The sequence below is a fragment of the Chelmon rostratus genome, chromosome 2, assembly GCF_017976325.1.
Source record: "Chelmon rostratus isolate fCheRos1 chromosome 2, fCheRos1.pri, whole genome shotgun sequence".
Lineage (NCBI taxonomy): Eukaryota > Metazoa > Chordata > Actinopteri > Chaetodontiformes > Chaetodontidae > Chelmon > Chelmon rostratus.
In genome coordinates, this window is record NC_055659.1 from 17,655,863 (window position 1) to 17,681,209 (window position 25,347).

At 40.1% G+C, this 25,347-nt stretch overlaps 4 protein-coding genes across 5 annotated transcripts; 3 read left to right on the top strand and 1 right to left on the bottom strand.

Moving 5' to 3' along the window:
• The first annotated feature begins 885 nt into the window (after positions 1-885).
• On the top strand, positions 886-4,230 carry fkbp11 (FKBP prolyl isomerase 11). Its single transcript, XM_041947400.1, has 6 exons — positions 886-1,263; positions 1,385-1,447; positions 2,786-2,873; positions 3,010-3,043; positions 3,220-3,290; positions 3,979-4,230. Exons 1-6 carry the CDS (start codon positions 1,141-1,143, stop codon positions 4,185-4,187), a joined length of 588 nt encoding a protein of 195 aa, XP_041803334.1. The 5' UTR covers positions 886-1,140; the 3' UTR covers positions 4,188-4,230.
• A 2,052-nt stretch (positions 4,231-6,282) lies between these two features.
• Positions 6,283-8,179, top strand: LOC121617077 (40S ribosomal protein S26). Its single transcript, XM_041952099.1, has 4 exons — positions 6,283-6,345; positions 7,407-7,584; positions 7,696-7,826; positions 8,086-8,179. The coding sequence occupies exons 1-4, from the start codon at positions 6,343-6,345 to the stop codon at positions 8,119-8,121; spliced, it is 348 nt and encodes a 115-aa protein (XP_041808033.1). The 5' UTR covers positions 6,283-6,342; the 3' UTR covers positions 8,122-8,179.
• Positions 8,180-8,242: 63 nt separating this feature from the next.
• LOC121617066 (zinc finger protein Eos-like) lies at positions 8,243-17,545 on the bottom strand. 2 transcript variants are annotated; one of them, XM_041952080.1, is made up of 8 exons: positions 17,454-17,545; positions 16,206-16,263; positions 16,006-16,110; positions 15,395-15,646; positions 14,403-14,570; positions 14,162-14,311; positions 13,729-13,860; positions 8,243-13,046 (listed from the first exon to the last, which is right to left on the bottom strand). In XM_041952080.1, the coding sequence occupies exons 2-8, from the start codon at positions 16,243-16,245 to the stop codon at positions 12,157-12,159; spliced, it is 1,737 nt and encodes a 578-aa protein (XP_041808014.1). In that variant the 5' UTR covers positions 16,246-16,263; positions 17,454-17,545; the 3' UTR covers positions 8,243-12,156. The 2 variants fall into 2 exon arrangements, with proteins under 2 accessions (XP_041808014.1, XP_041808020.1); XM_041952086.1 differs by lacking the exon at positions 13,729-13,860.
• A 1,782-nt stretch (positions 17,546-19,327) lies between these two features.
• rhebl1 (Ras homolog, mTORC1 binding like 1) lies at positions 19,328-25,143 on the top strand. Its single transcript, XM_041952861.1, has 8 exons — positions 19,328-19,722; positions 20,815-20,886; positions 21,001-21,068; positions 21,271-21,353; positions 22,417-22,473; positions 22,575-22,622; positions 23,244-23,325; positions 23,432-25,143. Exons 1-8 carry the CDS (start codon positions 19,671-19,673, stop codon positions 23,522-23,524), a joined length of 555 nt encoding a protein of 184 aa, XP_041808795.1. The 5' UTR covers positions 19,328-19,670; the 3' UTR covers positions 23,525-25,143.
• The last annotated feature ends 204 nt before the right edge of the window (positions 25,144-25,347 follow it).

Here is a 25,347-nt window from a genome sequence, read left to right on the forward strand (position 1 = left end):
ATTACAAATTTGAGAAACTTGTACTTTATTTGAGTATTTTATTTTTTTATATGACTTTATAATTTTACTTCACTCCATTTCAGAGGCAAATATTGTATTCTGACTGCGTTAGTTTGTAGTTACTTTTGACTTCGTAATTTTCCTGTCACGTGAAAGCCATGTATCTCCAAATTTGGTGATTTTGAATGTGAATGTTTCTGTAAACAGAAGCATTAAGTGTTGCTGTGTGGATTGAGGGAATTCTCCTTCTTCTTAGGATAAATAAACTGTTTAAAAACGTGGACCTGTATCTGGATTGTCACAAAGCTGAAAGCAGCATCTAAAAAGTTGACTTTTTAGAAATGCGGGTCTCACAGTACAGTGAGATGCTATGCTATGCAATGCTATGAACTTATGATGATCTTATAGAATGTGCTGTAGATTAAACTATACAAAGAAGTTCAAATTAGCTAAAAAAAATAAACATCTACAGCAGTCAAAGGCAACAATCACATAATTTCAGCAGTAATATTGATAGTATAGCTATAGTAAAGTAAATGACTGGCGGGGAGCTTTTTGCTGCACAATAACTACTTATGATGCTTAAATTTAGGTGATCATTCGAGGCCTACACACGTTTACGAAAGCAAGGTTTTGGCTGCAGGACTTTCAATCATGCTGTAGTAAATTCACGGCGTGCTATTCTTAAATAAAGGCCCTGAACTCTCCTTCCACCACTGGCAGTCGCTACCAGTCGGCTGGCGGGGGACTAGCAGCGACGTGGCGTCTCTTCGCAGCAGATGTCTGCTCCTCACGGTCCCTCCAGCGCGGAGAGGCAGAGCCGGCCACCAGCTGCACAGCACCGCCCCCCAGCGCATCCTCAGAGCGCCGCTTCCGCCTGCGCCGCGGCAGCCTGGTGGGATGCTGGCGGAATGTTTGAGGCGGGCTCTTTTGGGAGACCCAGGTGTTGGGACAACGTCCACGGGCCGCTAGTCCTTATCGCTCCAGCTTTATAACACATCAGCATTGCTCGGCGCTGAGCCATTTTGGACACACGGTGCAGGCTGTACAGCTCGTCTCTCTTTCTCGCTCTCCCCCCTCTCCGTCTGCCTCTCTCACCCCGCTGCCGTGTGTAGAAGAAGCCCACACGGAAGTTGCTGGATGGCAGCTCTTTTCCACAAGTTCACAATGAGGACCGGCGCTTTTCTGCTGCTGCTCGCAGCTCTCACCTGCGGACAGCAGGCAGAGGAAAACGCACTGGAGGAGCTGGAGGTGGAGACCTTGGTGAGTGGGACACAACCTAACGCAGTCATACTGCAGTAATACAGCGGCTCCTGGCACAATAACACCCGCCGGCAAATAAATGCAACAGTGTTGGCCTAACAGTTAACTCTTCTGACCCAAGGTGCAGCCTGAAACTTGCTCCGTACTTTCCAAAATGGGAGACACGCTGCAAATCCACTACACGGTAAGACAGTCTCAATGATCGGCTCCGTTTGAAGCGGCTGACACGATCCAGTCCGCTCCGTGCGCTTTTTTTTAATTGTCATTTATGTAGAAAGCGGTCCAGCTGATGACGAACGCAATTGTTGTCTATGTGGCACCGTCTGCACCAACCATGTGGACGGCGCAGCGCTTTTAACGCCGCACATGAGCTACAAACGGCGCACAGAAGTGGCCCTGAGGGTGAACACAGGCCGGATCGCGGTTTAGTGTCTGTCAGCGCGGGTTTATTTGGTGTTTTCTCTCGTGTGTGAGGAGATCTGCTTTTACTATGGAGTGATGGGGCGGTGCAACACGTCAGCAATAACAGCAGCAGCCAGACCAGATCACCCAGGCGGACAGTCTGTGGCCGCAGTGGAGGCTTCAGTCCTCACACTTGTTGATTCTTTGAATCCTAGTTTTTTATTTGCAGATTTTCCAACACGTGTACATGCCTTTTCCCATCATATATGTCTGAAATGAATGATAAAAAAATCAGAATGTGCCCCAAAAAAAGGACAGAACAAAAGAAAGACCCTGACGTCTGTGACTTGCTTCCCACTTTTCTCTCTTTTTACAAACACTTCAATAATATGTAAGAAATGAAAGCTTCAGAAGATTCTCAACAGTCTTAAGATGGCATTTTAATTGATAATTTGCCCTTAATGATTATCAAGCTCTTTGTTGAAACTAATGACATAGGTGAGGCGAACTGTTACTACTGAATGAAGGATTGTCTTGTAGTAATAAGTTCATTGAAAGTCTCTGTGAAGAGAATGACAGGCATTAAAGCTGTGACAGAAATACAGTGCAGGACGATGTATCTGCAGACAAGGGATGAGGAGGTAGATCCCATTAAGCTGGAGGCAGCTGCCGGTTAGCTTAGCACAAAGATGACCTGGAATAAGTGAGTAAAAAGTCGCTGTCCAGCACCTCTAAAATGACTGACTGACAGAGTACATCTTGTTTGTTTAATCCATAAAGCCACAGACGATGTGTCCCCTTGTCTCCAGTCTTTATGCTAAGCTAAGCTAACCGACTGCAGATGCTAGCTTCACTGGACAGACATGTAAAGTGGTATATCTTTTCATCTCCCTTTTTAGATTGTTAATTGATCAAAAATGCAAATATACAGGTTGTTCTAAAATATTATTTGCAATTTGTCTATTGCTGTAAAAAAAAGTCAAAACCACAATATTTTCCTGTTTTCCTCAAAAACATAAGTCAAACCCACCTCTATAAAGTGTGCACCAAATGACTCAGAGATGAACAAATTTAAACAAATAACACTATCTCATGTCACACTGTGTGTTTCACTGTCCAGGGTAAACTGATGGATGGCAAGGTGATCGACTCCTCTCTGTCCATGGACCCTCTTGTTGTGGAGCTGGGGAAGAGGACAGTCATTGCCGGTAAATTAACAGTAAATCCTTCTGCATTGAAGTGACACTTTGATTTGCTTGCATTTGAGATAACTGCAGCCTGTTGTGTTGCTGTGAAATGTGCTCGCTTGGCTGATTGACTTTCCCTGTGTGGTTTTCTTATCAGGTCTGGAACAAAGCTTGGTTGGTGTGTGTGAAGGGTAAGTGAAAAGCGACGGTCCGTAGGGGAAAAAAGCTTAGCAGTAGATTTACTTTTCAGCGGCGGCGTGCAGTCACGAATTCACTCAAAATGAAATACCACAGCTTAGTTTTGCGATGGAATCTGAGAAATGCTGCCTCAATAAATGTGTTTCGTATTTCTCGTTCTCTCACTCAGGCAAAAAATCAAAGCCACTATTCCAGCTCACCTTGCGTATGGAAAAAAAGGTTACCCTCCTACGATTCCAGGTACTGAACAATGTTTGCCCCTCACTGCGCAGCTCTACACGGCTTCACAACTGTGATCACATAAAGAAGCACAATCACACTGAACATTTGTTTGAGCATCGGGCTGGTGTCATTCTATGGCTTTCTCATTGTCAACAAATCCCATGACAAGACCAAAAGCAACTAGGTGTTAGTCCGTCTTTGAATATGTTAAAACGTACCCTGTCGCACTCGGCCCTGAAGACGAAGCTCTTCCAACACTGCAATTTTAGCAAATGCATGTTAAACTGGAGCATTTATTTGGGCCTATTTTCAGCTGCGAATTGATACACACTTGTGGAGATTTACAACAGCATGCTGGTGTGTGTGGGAATGGCTCAAAATATACTACAGTGTTTACCACCCATGTTTATCGTAATGAAGCCACATGTTGCCCTGGTGCAGTGGCGTGGCTCACTGATGTGTTTTAAATGTGTATATTTACACTCATAAGTTCTTTCTATGAGTGTTGACAACAACACATCAAGAAAAAAGTTACCACTCTAGAGCTGATATGTTGTCTTTCCTATGTAACATATTTCATCTTGTATTTCATATCCTTATGCATTTACATGTGCAAGTAATATAAATGGGTGTAAAGTTAAAGTAAAAGCCCAGATCTCAGCACCTGGTGTGACCAAACTTTGACCATGACCTTGATCTTCCCCAGGTGACGCTGCTCTTGAGTTCGAGGTGGAGGTGGTTTCGCTGACGCAGCAGACACCGTGGCAGAAAATGGTCAACAACGTGTTCCCCCTTGTGTGTTTGGCCCTGGTGCCCACTCTGCTCGGCTTGGTGGGACTTTACCTCTACAAAAAGGCCAACACTGAGAAGCCAACCAAAAAGAAGGCAAAGGACAAGAAGAGCAAGAAGAAATGAGGACAAAAGAACAGAACTATTTAAATAAATTTTTTAAATTCTATTTTGTGTTCTTCATGTCTATTTGGTGTTAACAGATGCTTTTAACATGTGTGTTAACACCTGGAAGTACGGTCTTTTAGAAATACTGCAGTTAAGTTCATAGTTTAGAGTGTTATACTGTTAATATTTACAGTAACAATGGTGTATGCTGTCTGTAGGTCCTGGGTCAGTGACAGTGGTCTCAGACGCCATGAGCCAAGTGCAGTCTCAGTTCTACCAGAGAAGTTTCAGATTCATGATGCTGATGCTTCCTTTATCTGATCGTCTTTATCCAGAAACAACTGCAGCGGAAGAACATTATATTAATAAATGCCTTCATGTGTATTTATAGTTTTTATCCAAAGTACTTTACAGTTTGCCTCTCAGTCACACGCACACTCACACAGGGATAACAGCAAGCTATCAGGCAAGGTGCCGGTTTGACCAGCAGAAGCAGTCTGGGGTCAATGTGTTGCCTAAGGACACTTGCAATGTGGACAGGAGGAGCTGGAGATCAGATCGCCAACCCTGGCTCTACCTGCTGAGCCCCAACTGCAATAAATCAATTCATCACTAATAGCAGAGAATTGACTGTTACTATGCAACAAGTGTAAATGGCAAACTGCCTTTGCTCCCTCAGATGATGGCTCTATTAGAAAAAAAGCTTTTTCACAGAGACAACACAAGCAGAGGCAAAGAAAAAAAATGACGAAACAGCAACAGGACATTGTGTTAAAGTCCAAGGACACTTAAATGTTACAACAGCCTGCAGAACACTTTACTGACATTTTCTTTGGGCTTTCCTGTGTGGATGTGTTAAATAGCAGCTTGTGCAAAGACCTGCTCATTTCTAACCAGGTAAAGGGCAGACAATTTCCAAAGGCCATTAGGAAGAGTCTCATGTAGAAACATTACTAATTACGTAAAAAGTGAGAGGTGCTAAGAGGTATGAGATGATGAGAGCATCATCTGAGGGATTTAACTCAATAAACTCCTTTTTTCCTGCCTCCCTTTTTAAGGAAGCAGTAAACACTGAAAAACTACCTGAATAAAGGAGCTGTAATGCTAAATGCTTACAGATTCATCTAAAGTATCACCAGTTATCTGATGATCTCCTGCGACTTTATTGCAGCTCCACAAAACCTTATGGAAGCTACAACTGGATCCTATGTGCATCTCATTGGTGCTCTAGCCAAAGAGGAGAAGGAAGTAAAAGAGACTGGATGGGATGTAACAACAACAAAAAAAAGCTGTCTCCATTTCTTGTTTGATTAAATGAAACCTTCCATCCTAAAAGTTCTCCAACTATGATGTATGGTGGATTTTGGTGTAGAGAGTTTTAAAGTCACATCCTCCAAATACATACACTCTCTGATCTAGTGCCATCAAGTGGTTCCTCGAAGGATGTGGGTTGAAACACAGTAGAACGTATTTGTAGACACAGGAAACAGCACAGAAGAACTCCACATTAACACAGTGCTGTTTGACCTGTAAGTGAGATGTAACTGTTTGGAGCAATGGTCTTCAGACGTGGGGTGGACCTCTTTGGGCTGGCATAGAGCCGCTTCAGGGGTGTGTGCTTGAGCAGGGGAAAAAATATCAAAAGGAAACTAAGTTAAATATATTGAGTATGTGGGAAAATAAACAGACAAGGCCTTGCTGACGTTATGGTGCTGATTTTTTCACAATAAGGTGAAAAATACTTTACCAAAACAATATCCTTAATACTTCAACACATTTAATCTTTCCTCTATAAAAAATGTGTTAAAAAGAGTTTTGATCATAGGTAGGCTTGTTTTATTATACGGCATTGCTCCACGGCACCGCCTTTCTCGTGCGGATCATTGCAGTAAATGAGCACTCCGCTCACTCGGGGGACGCTTTGAAAAGCTTGAGTAAACCGGTATCCCTCCGCGACTAAGAGAGAATTAATGTTGATTTCCTGCAGAAATTTTGTGCAATTTGTTTTAATTTAAAGTGCACATAGAGCATATAATTTTTCAAAATAAATGAAATTTAAAAAAAAGATATGAACGAGTTTCTATTTCACACAACATATTTCTAGGGCGGGGCGGACAGCACTACTTTTCGCGGTCCAACCTCTTCCGGTCCTCTTTCCAGCTTCCCGTGCAACATGGTGAGTGTGTTTCAGTGACGGCCGTATGACAAACACAGAATAAAGTGGCATTTTATTCGAAAATTCACATACAATAATCTTTTCTTACGTGTTTTAACCACACAGCTAAGCCACAGTGTGGGTAATTGTCCTTTAGATGTAAGTCTATGTGATTAAAAAATGAGTCTGGGCCTAATGCTAGCTGTTAGCAGGCTAAGCGTTTTGTGCATGTGTTCTGTGAATTGGCAAAGGGTAGTGCTGTGAATGTGCGGAGAAACAGCGAGACGATCTGGGTTCAATATAGATTTAGTTTCACATGACGATTTGTACCAATACGTTAGATATATAAAACAGGACAATTAAATTTTCATATTTTTTGAAGACTTTTGCAGTAGAGCCGATTCGAGACACCCTAGCGATCGTAGGCATTTGATAATCCAATGTTTGAAATGAGGCATTCAGGATACCCGAGCTAATGGCTAATAGTCCACCAAATACTGATAAAATGTCTCCTAAATGATGGATGTCATCTACTGGTATTGGGATTGGACTGCCGTAGTGTACCAGTTTGTGTTTTAATATCCTTGAATTGTCGTGTTTTGCTGCTGTATATTGCAGAGGCAGCATTTTAACCTGATATAGCAGTAACTAGGAGTATCAGAAACTTTGACTTTCCTGAATACTCATGTTAATAATTAATTACAGTTAATTGTAATTTCCCAGCCTGTGGTTGGAAGTGTATTTGAAGAAGACTGACATTTAGGTGATTCGGCCATTATTATGGACTGTTAGTGTTTTGATGGAAATGTTTAAAAGAATTTTGTAAAGGATAGCAATACAGTACTGTGTTTATACGTTTTTTCTTTTACCATTTTTTTATCTTAACTAAGTTGAACTACTCAGACGTTAAATGGCTAAACATAAGCAGCTGTACAAGAACCTTGTCTGAATGTGTGTTCATTGCTAAAGTTGATGCCAGACTTTGGTACTTGACTGTTTTTGATATCCATGTACTGCTAGAAGTATGGTAGGTTCAGTGCCCAAACCTGGTTGTAAGGCTGTAATTTGCATCTCTTTTACAGACCAAGAAAAGGAGGAACAACGGACGTGCTAAGAAGGGCCGTGGGCACGTGCAGCCCATCCGCTGCACCAACTGTGCCCGTTGTGTCCCCAAGGACAAGGCTATCAAGAAGTTTGTCATCAGGAACATAGTGGAGGCAGCGGCTGTAAGAGACATCTCAGAGGCCAGTGTCTTTGACTGTAAGTGTTTGCTTTGTTTTTCATGTCATGCGTCATCATAAGCCGTCTTTGTATTTTGTTCTTGGTGGCTTTTCCTCATCTGTGCCTTTCTCCACTGTGTTTACTCTGCAGCTTACGTTCTGCCCAAGCTCTATGTGAAGCTGCATTACTGTGTCAGCTGTGCCATCCACAGCAAGGTGGTGAGGAACCGCTCCTGTGAGGCCCGGAAAGACCGCACCCCACCACCCAGATTCAGGCCCGCTGTGAGTACCTGTCACAGTGCTACTGTTTCCTTTCAGATTGGTTTAGTGAAACTCTACAAGTTCAGTCCAGAAAATGATTTCACAACAGGAAAAGCACAGGTGTAACTAACTGATAACATGAATGATGGTTTTGTCACTTTGGATGAGTCAGTACGTGGTGTGATGGAACAGCATTTAATGTTATTTGTCACATTGTTTAGAATGAGAAGAATCTAGATCAGATATGAATCTCAATTTGTGTTTTTTTTTTTTTGGACAGGCCGGTGCACCAAGAGCTCCTCCAAAGCCCATGTAAAGCAGAATTAAGATGCTGAACACCTGAGGAATAAATTAAAAATCCTTTTCAAAATCTTGAATGTGTGAAACTCATTATTCTTAACAATGTGTTAAGTATTTTTAGGAAACACAGGCCTGTCAAGTTTTTTATTTGGAATAGACTTTCTTACAGTACAAAACTTACAGTAGTTTAAGATTGAATTACGCAAATGCATAATTACATAAGATGCATTTAAAAAGACTGCAGTTATTTAAAGCGATATCAGACCATTTACAGGGTTGGAGAGGTTAACAAAGATAGTAAAACTGAAGGGAACAAACTACAACAAGGAAAACATCTGAACATAACTCACAAAACTAGTTTCTTTTCTGAAGTATAGTCATGAATTTGAGTAGACAATTTATTTGGTTGTCCTTATGGCTAAAACGGAAAGATGGCTGCGGTGCAAGTTGAGTAAACAGCATTGGTACCACATGCATCAGGTTTAGAAGCACATTACTGTTGCATACATGAATAAAAAAAACATACACCCAAACTAAATTCATGAACAGGAAAGAGGGCTAATATTTTTTCAGTTTGTGAATTTGTTCAGTATTTGATGGAGAACTTAAAACCTAAATATAATACTATGCAGGAGATAAGTCATGGCCCCAAGCTTTTTTCTTTCTTTATATTTGCACATTATTAGTCTCAATTGAAGTCAACAAAACAGCTGAGGGTTCAGGTCTACATGAAGTTTTATATATTGTATGTGTGCTTATGTCTCCCAGCAGTCTGCATTACCGAAGTCATTTTGGTGGATCTGTGGTCTGTTGATGGTAAAAAATGAAGAACTGGTTCTAGCTTTAGGTATACTCTACAGCTGCTGGTGAACAATGATGGACAAAATAATGTGGAGCCTTGCAGGTGCAGCACTTGCACCACAGGATTAACAATTGGGAAACCAAATGTGAGAATTTTAACTGTTACGAGAGGAAAAAAAAAACAGGACCTCAAGCCAAAGGCACAATAGAAAAGTCTAGTACACAGAAATCACACCTGGGCCTTTGTGTAAAGAATGATGTAATCAACTGGTCAAAGCATTGTTTGCCCCTGCAAACTGACAATTTCAGTGATTTGTAATGACAACTTTAGTGTCGAATCATTTGCACTGATGTCACACTGTCAGTGTTTTCTATTAGGCTGTAGGAAACCTTATTTCAAGATTCTGAACAGTCTCTGTTCTTATATTAAGGCAAGATAATTTGATTATTACATGAAACTGCAGCTTTGGAAGAGAAAACATTTAACCACCCGTTTAAGTTTGTGTGTTTCTAAACCACAACAAATGATTTTCTTTCCCCTTTAAATCTCGTACAGCAATGTGCACCAAAGCCTCACCATCTATCAAAACAAATGCACATTCACTTTAAGAAGGAACTCTAATAACAAAAGTAAATTGAGGTAAGCATTTACAATATTTATTTTGAAAGGGAAACCCCACATGGTCTTTTCTAAATGTCTTCTGCAAAACTAAGTGGAGAATACTCCTAGAAAAAACAAAACATTTAAACATCTACAAGGTTTTACTGACAGCAATGGAAAGAGAGGAATAATACCTTGCAGCTTCTAACTCTTAACATATGTACAAATATATTCATTCACTTAACTATTTTTTCATTTTGCCACTGTAATAGGGAAAAGTGCGTAACAGTAGAAAGTAGTGGTTCTTTGGCTCTGCCATGGAGGAACCTTTATTTGGTGCTATACAGAACCCCGCTCATGGTGATCCACAAATAATATGAAAACCAAATTTTTTTCATTCCTCTTCATAAAAAACGCATTTCAGAGCTTCCTGTGCCTCTGGACCACTACTTAAAAAATGAGATTCCATACAGGACTCAGTACATGACAGAACTAGGAGACCATTCACAACACTAAAATGATCCAAGTGCCCATTTCAAGCCTTGAATGGTTCAGTGGTTTCTGTTCAGCCTTCAAGACTTCTGAAAAGCATTTGTTGATGCTGGAAAACAATCTAAACACAAAATAATGTCAAAATACCAGTTTTGTTAAACATATGGAAAATCCTGTTGAATAAACACATTTTCTGTGCTACACAAAAGTTACTGGGCTCAAGTCAGCTTTTTCCAGCCTTTTTTGATATCAGAGGATCAATGAAAATTCAATGTCCCAAACTTACTTTTGTGGCTATTTATAATAGGGTACATGGAGACACCTAATCTACAAATGTCCAGTTTATTAACACAAATTAGATTGTTGATTGATTGTTGTGCCCAATTCTGTAATCTGGATTTGACATTATCTGGACAGTACAATTTATTGTGCTTAAGGTGTGTAAAGTCAAATATTAAAGAGGAGTGAATAAAACAACTATTTCTACTGTTTTAACATGTAAACAGACAGAATCAAGGGCTGACAGTGTTTTTAACTGACACATACATTTCATTTCTGCACCATATCACTGACACAAGAGAATTTGTAACAGATGACTATTGACAACTGATTTTCAAATAAACACCTCTTTCACTCTGCTGTCACACCATTGACTGGTGACTATGGACTGAAATGTGTTCAAAGAAAATTCAAATAAAACACCTTTTTTGGATTTAACCTGTGAGGATGGTAGCCACCTGCCACTCCACACATTCCTGTCATAGCAGCATGTGCCAAGTGCCATGCACATTTAGTCTTTGATACGTTAGCAGAATTGGTTCTTTGCCAACAAATTGATGAAAGTAAAACTGTGCAAAGCTCTAAGCCGGAGACTTTATAGTGTCTGGAAAGCAACTTGAGTGTGTAAATGATTCTGTAACTCATGATCTCTAAAATCACCCATAATGATCAGTTTCAAATAAGTATGACAGCTGATCTCATGTCCTTCAGTCTGGTCAACAAGGTGTGATCAGGGTGAAGAAAGGCACAATACAATGATATATAACATCAAAATGATTTTTAAATATAACATAAATAGATTAGTGTTGGTTTGCAGTTTAATGTAGTTACGAAAGGGAAAATGTTAAAGACCCTAACCTCTTCAGTAATCTCTAAGATTGTGGCAGTGATACTCGTACTCTTTTCCTCGTGAGAAAAACATTCCAACAGTTTTTCTCACATTTTGACAGAAATGTGCAGGTCATTAATGTATTCCATAAAACAGTTTAATATAATCATAGTATTCTGGCAGGTATCAGTGCAACAAAAGCAGTCATAGGAAAGAAAAATAAAACATTTCATACACACAAAGGCCTTCATTTTCCACCTTTTCTATTTACTTCGAAAAAACACAGGGTGTCTCATGCTCTCACACTCACACTCTCCCGCTCACACACACAATTGCACACACACACACACCCTGACCTTGCCACCTCACCCCCATTTAAAACAAAAGTGCAGTTCCAGTTCATGGACAACCCCTCAAATACATCTATTCAACATGGACATGGTTTCTGAGTTTGGTCTGCACTTCACTTCTAATTCTTAAAGGCAATCTACTGTACAGAATCAACCCCACGATGAAAAAATCTTTGAATGAAATAAGTGCTTTGAGCACAAGGCATTAAAACCGCTTCAGATTCCACTGTTGGTGAGCTTATAAACTTCACATTAAGCTTTTTTTTTATGTTCTCTCTGTTAAAGTGCACAAGACGGAAAAGTTTTCATGTTAAGGACAAAAGTCAGATGTCTGTCTGCCACAATTTGTGCATCAGGTTTGAATCCTGAATTTCGGAGCAAGGCACATCTGTGGATGAAAAAGTGCATTGGCTCTTCATCTACTTTAGAATACATTTAATCACAAGTGCATTTTAAATGGATCCATTTTGAAAGTGCATTAAAAATAATTAGGATAACTATTATAATTTCAGAAACACACATACGAGCTTGCCTTTCATGCTGGTACGTTAGTTAACTGTACCAGTGCCTGTTTGAAATATTCAAATCAGTTTCATGTCATCAGTGTCTTCTTTAGCTCGTGTGCAGACCAAACCCAGCCAGGTCCTTGTCTCTGAGTAAAAATAGCTCTAGGTGAAGCAGGTTGTCCACCCTCTATCCTCAGTCAAGGATGTGCTCCCCACGGACGATGTGTGAAGAAAATTCATAGCGGTCCTGGCTACGGTGGCCACAGATGTTACACTCAAAAGGCTGGCGAAAACCGTGGCAGCCCATGTGGATGGTAAACATGACATGGTCCAGGAAAAGCACACGGCAGTGCTCGCAACGGAAAGAGCGCACAGCTCGCCCCTCCCCGTCTACAACCCGAAAAGCCTCCCTAGATGTGGAGGAGGGGGCAGTGGGTGAGCTGGGGGTTGGTGCGAGGGCAGGAGGTGGGAGGGCTGAGTGGCCTCCATCCTCTCTTTCCACCTCCCTGTCTTTGGCGTGGCTGGGACTGTGTCTGTCCCGACTCCTGTGGTGTGCAATGGGAGGAGGCGCCGGGTGATGGTTGTTTGAGTGCAGAAGATGATGGCCGTTGTTACTGTGCAGGGTCGGAGTCGGTGCAGTACTGTTGCACGGCTCATCCGGCATGCTCTCGGTGTCTGTGGAGTCCTGGCAACCATTGCTAGGTGAGGGTGCATGACTTCGACCTGCAGGCAGGTCCTCATGACCCTCTGCTGCCTCCCTCCCCCCTACACCCGCAGCTCCTAGCCCAGCTCCAGTCCCTGTACAATCCAACCTCTGGCCTAGAGAGACAGGGTTGTGAACGGAGCTGTGGATGGGCCTCAGTTCTGATAAGCATGAAGGGTGAGTGGTGGGAAGGTGTAGAGGCCTCAGTGAGTCTGACACCCCTCCTCCTCCATTACCTGCTACACCGGCATATTCTCCTCCTCCCAGACCAGTAAAGTGTGGGGTTTCAAGGTCCCCTGCGTGCATCTCCCTGTCTTTATCCAAACCAGCACTGAGCTCATAAGGTGCATCTGCAAGGTTGAGGCGTATGTGCTTCTGTCCTGCAATAAAGAAACATGATCTTATACTATACTATTATAGACATCAAAACTGCATTTTCAAAAAATAAAGAACATTATAAAACACACACACACACACACATATATAGCCTGGAAAGTTTTCTGTATTTGTTCTGGATGCCATAATTAGAGGTTGTGGTGACTGACTTTTAATTTAACATAAAGTTTTAATTTAATTTTCTTCCTAGAACTATAATATACTCAGTTATACCATCTATTCAGGATTGTAAAATCTATTCCTTCAGTCAGTGTTGTGGGACAAAAGAAAAACGAAAATCCAGGATGTGGAGTCAATACACTCTAAATATCTGAATCTTATGGTGGTTTTGCCAATTATTAGGTTTATGACTGGTCACTGTTTAATTACACTGTTATTAGCATTATACTGTTTGCCCTGTGCCTGCATACACTCACTTGCACCAGCCACATGCAACTGTAATCAAGAAATGTCAAAGTGGAGCACAACAAAGTTTGTGATTCACTCTGACATTTGCTTTCAATCTAGATGGTAAATCATACAGCTTGGATACATAAAATTGTGAAAGCTGGTGGTCACATCGCCAGCAGAAAAAGATCAGTACTATTGTATGTGGTATCCAATGCCAGCAATTAATGCTGCTTGCACAGTTTCCTCTACCTGTCCACACTGAGGCCAAATGCTCACCTACAAATTTTTGTGGTGTGGATCTCTTGCGTTTGGTGATGCTGTGGGCGAGCCGATCGATAAATGCCATCTTGTCTGAGGAGGGTTGCAGCAGAGAGTCTGGTATAAACTCTAGCTCTCTCATCTCCTCTCCTGCACAGAGTACAAACAAATTGTAATGTCATTTTGGGGGTTTTCTTATTACCTAGGCAGCATTTATCCCAAATTCTTAATTTGTATGCTGGTGGTTTTGAATAGAATTTTAATCAACATTTGGAATAAAAAGAAACTAAGTGCATTATCATGTTATGGGGATAGACTACATCTCTAGATTAGATGCTAGTACAGTCCCTTTGGTAACTGACATTTACAACACTGCATTCAGATTTAAGTTACCTGAGAAAATGTTGTTTACTCCTGACATGTCATCTCCATGAATACCATAACACCATACCTGCATTCTGTGCACCGGATAGCTGTTGTGACTCCAGACTCTGTAAGTAGCAGTGGCAGCGCTCACGGTGCTCTTCCAGGGTGCTCTGCTGCTTGTAACTACGGCCACAGTAACTACACTTATACGGCTTCCCTACAGTTGGAGAGGAGACTGGAGACATAGTGGGAGGATTGCATTATTATTGTGATTGTACACTATAGTAAAAAAATAAAATCAGTTATCAGGCTTGAATCTCTCCTACCTGCATGAGTGCGAAGGTGGCCAGTGAGCGCATCTCGTCTCCGGCAGGCATAGCTGCAGAAGGGACATTTAAAAGGCTTCTCCCCTGAGTGTAGCTTGATGTGGCGGAGCAGGTTACCCTTTTGAGTGAAGGAGGCGCCACACTGATTACACTGGAATGGTCGCTCACCTGAAGATAGATCAAACCTGTCAACCCAACTTCTTAAACTTCATCTAAGGCAGGCATCTCAAACCGGTTCCATAAAGGGCCGCGTGGCTGCAGGTTTTCATTCCAACCCAGGAGGAGCACATCAGGCAAACCAATCAACATCAAGGGATCACTTAGTTATCAGCTGAAGACTGAGATCAGCTGATTAATTGATTCCAGCCAGGTGTGCTCCTCCTTGGTTGGAATGAAAACTTGCAGCCACGCGGCCCTTCATGGAACCGGTTTGAGATGCCTGATCTAAGGCATCTGGCACATTGGGCCTCGTGCAAAAAGAATCACTCTTACAAAGAGATTTGTTCTTTAGTGGCATGTACAAGTGATTTAAGAACATCTATGGCATTCATCAATTTCTTATGCCAAGAATTTTCTCTGAGTTATGAACGAAATTAACAAATGGTCCAGACATGTCATAGGAGTTACGCACAGATAGTCTGACTCTCTCTACAGTGGATTAAAACACTTAACTGACCTAAAATCGTACCACCTTAAGACTGTGGACTTAAACTATGGTAGCAAAATTAGCTATGTAAGGCAAACTTGTATCAGTATGAGTATTTTGTTCAATTTTAACCCTGCCATCATCTTAGATTGCCAATTTAGAGTTCTTTTTTATATTATGATTATACAATTTATATTATTATGAAATCTATATTTTTTCAATCCCTGTGTCTGACTTAGTGTGACTTCATATACGTCTGACTTATATGAACTAAACTAATCAGTCACAAAATTGGATGAATGCTTTCTCACAGAGAAGACTCATCCAGACTAAACTGTTCAGTCACCTGTATGGCTGCGTTTGTGCACCATGAGGACATTAGGCCCAATGCAGATCATTCCACAGATCTCACATTTGAGCTTTCCATTTGGCATTCTAGTGGCTCCAGCTGGCATGTCAGGATTGGTGGGTTCCCTGTAGCCCCCAACAGCCTCAGATCCCTGCTCTGGACCTCCTTCCTCTACCCGCTCCCCTCTTTCATCTTCAGTACTGCGACCTAGGTCTTCATCACTGTACAGCTCCACTTTAATGGAGTTGGCTACAGAGGTACAAGAGCAAACATAAAGAAGGCCTTAAACAAGATAACCTGTTGACCACCATGTTGCCAGACGTAAAAGACAAGTAAGCACAGGTTTACATGTCAACACTTACGCAATAACAGTAGGGTTGTCTCCATAATTAGTGTGAAATAAATATCATTAGATGTATAAAGTGTAATCTGATTGATAAAATGTCTGTACAACTTTGAAAACATTGAACATATCACAGTCAGATTAGATAGGACCGTGACATGTCCCATTATATACTGGGAACTAATAGAGAAGTGACTGGTAAAATAAGATTCTGGGATTTGATATCCATCCGTTCTGTGAGACTGACACTAGTATTCTCACTGACCACTGAGGGAGCGACTAGGAGAGGTCTCCTTGCTGTTTGGGGTGCTCACTGTTGGACCTCCATGGGCCCCAGAAAACTCTCTTTCCATTGAAGAATCTCCACTGCCTGCAACCAAAAAGGAAATAAATGCAAGATATGGCAACTGAACAATATACCAACCTTTTAAGGTAAGTATATCTGTGATGAAATAAGAATCCTACCTGATATGTAAGACCGGCCATTGCAGTCTTCAACATCCATTCTAGGTAAAGATGAATGCTAAAATCACAGTAAGAATTATCTCTCTCACACATTAATTCAGGCACCAGTTCACTCAAACATAACCAAACACACGCCAACCATGTGAATACCCCTGCACTACAACTCCAATTAAAATAACAGGAAAAATAAAGTAGTTACAGTTAGAGGTCCAATTTGACATCACATTATGAAACGATGAGTACTGATGCACGTCATGTTAAATTGGCGTTAAAATCACAAGTAACATCACTTTCAACGACCAGCAAAAAAAAAAAAAAAAAAAAAAAAAAAATCAACAAAAACACTAAAACCTAGCACAGATGGCCCTCACCCTAACCCAACTATCGTCAACTAGTCGGTGTAATTTAAGTTACGACGAGACCGTAACAACATTCTCAACCACACCAATATTTAACTAACTTTAACGCTAACAATAACTGTACTGAAGATTAGCTGATGTAGCGAGGTTATTTAATCGTACCAAAGTTAGCGTCAACACAAACCTTAGCAGCCACAGCTGAGCTGATTGATTCCGTTACAATTAGGTTGACCCATTATAACATTACTAAAGTAACTGTCAAGATGTTAATGTTAGGATAATTTTAGGTTGGGCTCATCTGAGACAAATTAGTCTGAAATACTGATCGGGGAAAGATAGCGTTTTCTCAGACGTTTACATAACGGTGGGGTTGAGGTAACTTAAGTTTACGGATCGGCCTTGGTGGCTAACGTTAGCTCACTGCATGTGATGGAAATTACCGTTAGCCAAGTTAGCTAAAGTCAACACGACAACAAGACTTTGCCATCCTCGACAGCTTATTAAAAAGAATGGAGCAAAGTTATAAGTTAGCTTATTAATATGGGCGATGACACAAGTGGATAACACTAACTTGTGGCATTAATTAGCTGACAAACGCTAAATTGGACATTCGAGTGTCTACGACGTCTTATTTAACGCTAGCATAACAATCCAACGTTAGCCCGAACTATCTTAGCCAGCTAGCCTCCACAGTCAATGTTTCCTAAACGGTTGCTATGGCACCCACCGCCTCCCAAATGCTATGGCTAGCCAGCTAGTGGTTAGCTGGTTAGCTAGCTAGCTCTCCCTGAAGCCTTGAAGCTGACTTTCACAACGCAACACTGCGGAGACAGTCAGCTCTAAAAGTACTTTTAAAGTTGTCCGGTTTTCCGTGTAATAGTTGCATTACCTGTCCCTGTCAGGGCCGTTTCAGTGAGGTTATTCTGAATTTTCATCTGCCTGTTTATGACGGCAGCATCTCCCGGCAGCGTTTACCTCTGGCTCAAAACAATTTCCGGTTACATTACAAATGTGCAAGTATAGCTGCATTTCAACCACCAGCTGCGGTTAGCCTTACATGAACCAAGAATCCGCATAAAAATAACTTTCAATTCTAACAATCAACGTGAATTAATTTATTCAACACGCACACACGTCACTAACACGTATAAGTGATTTATCTGTATTTTTGATAAAGATTTGTGCAGCTGTCTTCTTACAGACAAATGTCTCAATCTGTTCCCTAAAAGCTGCAGCAGATATCATTAATTTCTCTACAAGTTTCTGTATGGTGTACACATCCAACTTGTTTGTGTCAGCGAATTTATATTGAACCACATCTGCCATTGTGATGCTTCTCCTTCTTAACATTTCAGGCTTCTAATATCATTTCCCAACATTTGGACTATGCACAAAATTGTACAAAAAATTACTTATCCCATTACATGTCCCATTTGGAGTGTTTAAATAACTTTCTGTGACTTTGCTTTATCTTCAGAATAATAACTGGGTTCAGCTAAGTAGTGCTTGGTATGATTAGATTTTTTTTTTCTTTGATACCGCTGCCAACACATTACCTGAGTTTCTGTACCATAGAAAACAAAGCAAAAAAGGGAAAAAAAGAAAAAAATTCCAAAAAACATATTCAAAACATATTGAAATTCCATACCCAGCCATAGTAAAACAGTCTGAAAATGTGTGTGCCAGCCATGCATTGCCTACAGCACAGATTTGTGGATTCAGATTCACAGATCTCAGAATAATTTAATAACTGATATACATTTCTTTTCAATGTTGCCTGTTAAAATAGGTCCACTGCATTCTATGATCCAAGAGAACACTAGATTATGATCACTGATTTGAGGTAAAGAATGAGAGGTCAGAGCTCAGAGGATTTCATGAACTGTATGGGTGGGCATTGAAGCATTTGTTGTCTTCATCCATATGCTCTTTATTTCACGAACAAGAAGTAGGTGAATGTATGGACTGTTTGAATGTCTATTCTCATCTTACCCAGTTAACAGTGCAGCAGTCACCAGATATGCATGCAATGTCCTCACCATCTGAGTCATTTAAGTGCTCAGACAGTCTCGTCGTATGTTTAATGAGGCCATATCGTTATTCAGTTTGTAAAGTACAAAGTGGTCAGTTTGAACATTGCTCCAGAGTTCATTCACTGATACATCTGTATTCTTTGCATCTTTTGGTTTGGCTTAAAATAGTTTTAACTCCAGTTAAACAGATTTTTAAGGTGGGCACCAGGATATTCAAACATGGTATTGTAGAGAACACTAAAGGTAGTGAGCTATGGCATTTTTGTGCCCACATCTATGAACTTTGATGAAGAAACTGAATTGTGTGCATGACTAAGCACAGTGAAATGCGAGATGAAGGTTTTTATTCGCCTGATAAGAGATCCGGCTGACTTTGCTCAACAGTAACTTCTCAATTGAGTTTTCCTAGATAAGAATCTGTTCTGATGAGGTTGTGACCAAACATCTGTCCAGGCTCTTTACATTTAACATTTTACATTTATAGGTCTGAAAACTTCTCAGTATTGTTCTACTGAAACAATGGAGTCCCGCACTAGTTGATATGACAGTCTCACTGGTGATTGTGGCCTGAAGGTGAGTCTGGAAAAGTCTAAAAGGGATGGCTGTCAGAAACATGCTGGGACGCACAAAGAGTGACCTCTACTGTACAAATTAGCCAGAATGCACGTCCATGTCAGTTCTGACGTATTCGCTGGTTTTACGACGGTGTGCTTACACAATGACAGTTTCCGTTAGTTTGACTTGCATATCGTAATCGCGTTGTTGAACAAGCGTTTTTTCGTGACCAATTTCCATTGAAACGACAATTTCTTCTTTTCAAACTATCGATCGACATCGGTTACTATATCTGATACAGGAAGAGGCTAGTTTTTGAGATAAGTACAAGTTGTACTTGCTGTACTTAAACTCTGAACTTCCAGTTCGAGGCCCAGCAGAGAGCTCGAGCGGCGGCTCCGAAAAGTTTGTTGTTGTCACGTGACGTGAGACGAATGTGGCGATAAAAGTTTGTTTAGGTAGTAATACTAGGTGGCGTACTACATTATCAAAACCCATTGAACACCGTTTTCACTACAATGCCTCAACCAAAACATCGAAAGATTGCCGTTATAGGTTACAGGTCTGTAGGTGAGTAAAGCACATGAGCTCATGCACAGCTAATGTTAGTCAGCTAGCTGGCTAACAGGCTAACGTCCTGGCTTTGTTTTCCTCTTGGATGTATTCGACTGGCAGCAACAACGCTAGTTTACCTTTCCTGTTTCTTTGTGTTCCATATTTTTGCTGAGCAGTTGATTACTAAACTACACTAAATCATTATCTTGCTGTCTCGCCATAAGGTTAGTCATCTGTTACTAGCTGTAACGTGTTCCGTGTAAATATAGTCAACGTTAGCTCAGCCGGTAACATCCTGGTGTTGTGCTAAGTGGTTTGTCGAAACTTTTAGCCTAGCATGTCAAACATAATAGGATGGAACTGTTAATGTCCATAACTTAGGAAATTAGTCTGCAACCATATTTGTCGACCTACCAAGATAAGCCTGTCGTTTATATTTGGAAATATCCTTGTGTGGCCGATGTTTCACCAAATTATGCGATCAGTCAGATACTTACTCAAAGTACAACGTTTCAGCTGTACTTTTCAAAATGAACAACTGCAAGCTGTATCGCCACTGCAAACGTTTTTTCGCATAAACTGCAAACGTTTTTTCGCATAATTTATTTCAAAAGTCATGATCAAACATGGTGCCTTCACATTATTTAGATTACGTCGCAAAGTTTAATAAAAAAAATGAGAATGACCCCATCGATAGGCAGAGGATCACAAATTTTGATCACTGTGGTAGCAAAAACTATATTTTATAAGTCTACCTGAAGAGTTCACTTCACCTGCCAATATCTGTCCCATCAAATCATCTGACCAAAATCACAGCTACCAGACTTTGTGGCCCTATTTAAATACTACAGAGGCACCGTCTTTGGTGATGCCTGTCATAATAAACTATGTAATTTAGCATGATAAAAACATTTACCATGGCAATACAGCTGGTATTCCTGATCAGGAAAAATTCCTGATCAGTCACATAATGTTATGGGTCACAGTGTGGTATGTGATACAGTTATGTACTATAATGTAGAAGATTGTTAGAAATAAAGAGATGGTGTTAATGTTGTATTGAAATTGTAGTGAGACAACTATGTTTTGTTTATTTTTCCTGCACAGGAAAGTCATCTCTTACAATACAGTTTGTGGAAGGACAGTTTGTTGACTCCTATGACCCCACGATTGAAAACAGTACGTGCCATTATTATATTTGATATTATTAAGATATTTCAGCAAAGAAAGTCAAAATAGATTTGGCTTAATGTAAAGAAATGTTTTGTGAAACCAATTCATCCCTCTCCCCAGCCTTTAACAAATTGGTCAGCGTGAATAGTCAAGACTTCAATCTTCAGCTGGTTGATACAGCTGGACAAGTAAGTCATTCATCTAACACCACATCTGACACAAGCTACTAAATGCTGATATTTAAATGTATTCAGATGCCAGGTTTACAAGTGGTCTGTTTAATTAGAAGTGCCAGTGCTAGAAGCTATAGTCTTGTAGGAGCCTGACATTTAATAATGTTTTGCAACAGTCTTACTCAGTGAAATTATAATACCTGTCCTCTGTCTGTAGGATGAGTACTCAATTTTTCACCAATCCCACTCAATGGACATCCATGGGTATGTCCTTGTCTATTCAGTGACTTCCCTGAAAAGGTGAGTGGATGGTTGTGCTTTCATATTTGTCAGAATAATGAAGCGTACACTGTTAAGTCTAAGAGTTGATGAAATGAAAAATGCCTTTTTAATCATTTTAGATCACATCACTTGGTCATAATGCACACCTATTTTACAATATATGCCAAAAGCATACAAAAATCATTTTCTTTGTATTCTTAAAATGTAATCCAATCATGTTTTCTTCCTGTTGTGCTCTTGTGAAAGCTTGAACCAAGCAGTTTCAACCAATAATACCATGACATTGATGAATCATCAATCAGTCTTAAAATTTTAGCAGCACAGACCTAAGATTCACTAGTTAGCTAGCTAGCAACGTGGTATGATGATGTGTCTAAGGGTGTTTGCCACCTCGGACATTAGTTTGTGGGATGGACGAGGAGTACGTCTAGCTGCTCCAGTAAGTTTGATGATGAAGGTGTTGAAAGAGGCAAGTAGTCCTCTATAATTGAATGGAAGCTAATATCCAACTCTGAATCATTGTAATTCTCAGTGTTTCTTACAACACATCCATTTTTTAACATTCATTTCAAATTCCTCCTAACATTATGTTCCCCTTGCCTATCCTGTTGCACTTGGAAATTCGTCATATGGAAGGTAGATACTCTCGAAATGCTGTTTCATCTGGACTGTAAAGGAGTCTGTTAGGTAGACAGTGCAATATGTCTTACAATTGATGCTAGCATTGTGTTTTAACATATACAAACATCAGCATTTATAATACATTATTCCTAAACCACAAATATGTATAGAAGTTCCTGGTATGTATACAAACACTTAAATATAAAGCCACATAGGAGCTGTCATTTTTTCCATATCAGAGAGTCTGTCAAGGCTGGAGTTTTTGGTGTTACATTCAACTCCATGGGCCACTTCTTGGTCCATTGCTTTAAACAAGTATGTTTAAGTACAGGGTTCTTTCTAACGGCAGTGTATTATAATAGTAACTTAGTAGTAAGTAACATACAAGTTAGAGTTACATACTGTCTATTCTCAGATCAGCATGACTTTAATGACCTGTCTCTTCAATGTCTTTGTTCAGTTTTGAAGTTGTGCAGGTTCTACATGACAAGCTGCTTGACATGGTTGGGAAGATTCAGTAAGTTTAGTTGAATCTATAAAATGAAATGCTTCCAAAATTGTCTTTTTTGTTTTTCCGATGGTTTTGTTTTTTTTTTAACCAGGATATTTTCTTTTTAGGGTCCCAACTGTTCTTGTAGGGAACAAAAAAGATCTCCACATGGAAAGGTAATCAAGATTATTGAAATTCTTTAGAATATAAACTAATACTAATAAAATATATGTTGACACTCTATAATTCAATGTTGAAGACATTTTTAATGGCAGGCTTTTGTTGTTTTGGCAGTTAAAGGAAAAGTCCAGTGTTGTTCTGTATTTTTTAAATCCCTTGTCCAAAAGAACGCATCAGTGAGTAACACTGTTGCACAAGATCACATGTTCTCTCATTATGGTGGACATGAGCACTGAATTGTATTTGTATACTCAGTAGCACTGCGTATGCAGCTCAAATTATAGTGCCCGGCTGTTTCAGGAAATTATTTTGACTTTTTCTTAAATCAAATTATATATTTGTAGCCTGTTGAATGTTTTGATCTTCAAAAGTAAGTTCTGGCCTTGAGGAAAGTATTAAGAGAGGAATTAGCACGTTGTTTGTTTTTGGTCTTGACATTGAATTTGTTGACAATGGAAATATAGATAATTACCAGCCTTATCCTTAAAAAGAAATTACCAAATTCTTGTCTGCGTCTCTCTCAACCTTTCTGTCACCGTTTACTAAAGCAGTCCTTTAAAAGAGTGCTCTGTGTCAGTGTTTGCATGCAATACAAAAGGAGTTTTCATTTTTCCCAGGGTTATCAAGCCAGAAGAAGGAAAGAAACTTGCTGATTCCTGGGGTGCTGCATTCATGGAGTCCTCAGCCAAGGAGAATGAGGTAATGGTGGATTCCTCTTTTTTGGTGGATACTCTCTAGTTGCAGTCGAAACATTATTTCTTAATTCACAGATTCACACTCTGATGACAAAATTCTTGCAATGCAGACTGCTGTGGAGGTTTTCAAGCGTATCATTTTGGAGATGGAGAAAGCTGATGGAAATGCACCCCCAGAGGAGAAGAAGTGCGCGATGATGTAAAAGTGTATCCAGGACATCAGTAAGCTCATTTGCTGAAGACAGGAGGCACAACGTTACCAGCTTGCCAATTGCGACCTCACCGACACCAAGACACTGCAGTGGAACTTTTCTGCTCCATTGTGATACCAGATTGATTTATATAGCAAGGCAACTGTCCAGACAGTTGATAAACTATTCCACCAATTGTAACCACAGGGAGAAGTTTCTAAGGGCAAGATTATGACCAAGACAAAGAAGCACCGTCGGTGAACACTTTCTTTAAGTATTGAAATGAAATTTATTACTGGAAAACAAATAATATCGCCAGATATATTGGTCCCAGTGAGTTGCATCCAAGTTTTTTCAAGAACATATTATGGTATTAACTACTTGTGAATCTGATGTCAGAGACAACATTGGCTTATGTCTCACAATAACTTTGAGTAGTTGAATTAATGCACAGTGAGGGTTTGATAATAATCTTTTTAGGGACTGGTATGATTTCAGCAGGTCTTTTTTGAACAGTGATGGATAGTCACAGTACACATTGCTTTAAATGTGGTGTTAAAATGTCAGTATTTCTCACAACTGGTGGTTTTCCTTGAACATCCTGGAATGAGATTTCATACAAGAAATTTCTCTGCTTTCACAGTTCTTCTCACTGTAATTTTTCTCAACTCATCTTGAGGTACCTTTCACCATTGACCTCTTGAGCTGTGTCTTCACGATGGAGGAATCTATATGTACATCTAAAACTCATATTTTAAGATCTTGTGCTAAGCAGACAAGTCCTCTTCCATTGTTTCTACAGTTTAATTTCTTCTTATTGACTGTAATAAAGATGTTATCGTACAGACAACCCTCAGAGAAATTTAGTATAGATATGAATAGGTCTTTAATATTTACCAGTAATGGCCTTTTTATACAATGTAAATAGAATCTTAGAAATTGGTTTGGTACTATTGGTTATATCTTGAGTGATACAGGTTTGCTCTCCCTTCAATATTCTCAGAGTGTGCGGTTGTAAGTGCGTAATAATTATGACCATTGTGGAGTTGCAATTTTTTAATTGCATTTTAACACTGCGTAAGACTTTAATTGGCCGATGGCCACAGAGATAGCTTAGTAATTTTGGAGCTCATGGTGTTGATTTGATGGGTCTTGCAAACTTCATAAAACCAAGCCAGGATGGCATGTAGTCCGTTTAATTCATATTGTGGACTTGCATGATCACTGTTAGATGCTTGAGACCCTTAATGACTTGTTTTTATTAGATCATGTAGCCCTACAAAGACATGACACAATGTGGACTTTTCTCCCGCAACCCTCATGTTGGACCTGTAGTGGTATTTGTAACTTTTTATCAAGTGCTTTGCTGCGTAAGTAGTTGATTGATGATGGTTGAAGAGAAGCTGGTGATGCTGTGTCTTGTGCCTTACAGTTCTTCAAACTTCCTCATCTGCTTCCCTTCATGACTCAAGGTGCTCTTTAAGGGTTTTTTTTTCTCCTTCTGTTGACTTGATACCATGGTGCAAGTGGTGTTGTGCACCTGAACACCAGTATCCCCTTGTGGGTCAATGTTGATTCAGAAATCTTGCTGTAAACAGTTTTGTATATAAATAAATCTGTTACTCATTTGATGTTGCATTGTGCGGACTTTGGCTGCATATTATTTAAGGCAGTGAAAAGTAGCATAAAAGGTCCTCTGTACAGTGTATAACCGCACAGCGGCGCATAGGTTGATGTTCTACAATAACTGGTATTTTATTATCGGGTTAGCCACACCGTGAACTTCACTTGAACGCGAAATTACTGGACTGTGTACGGGTGATTACTCGTGGTCT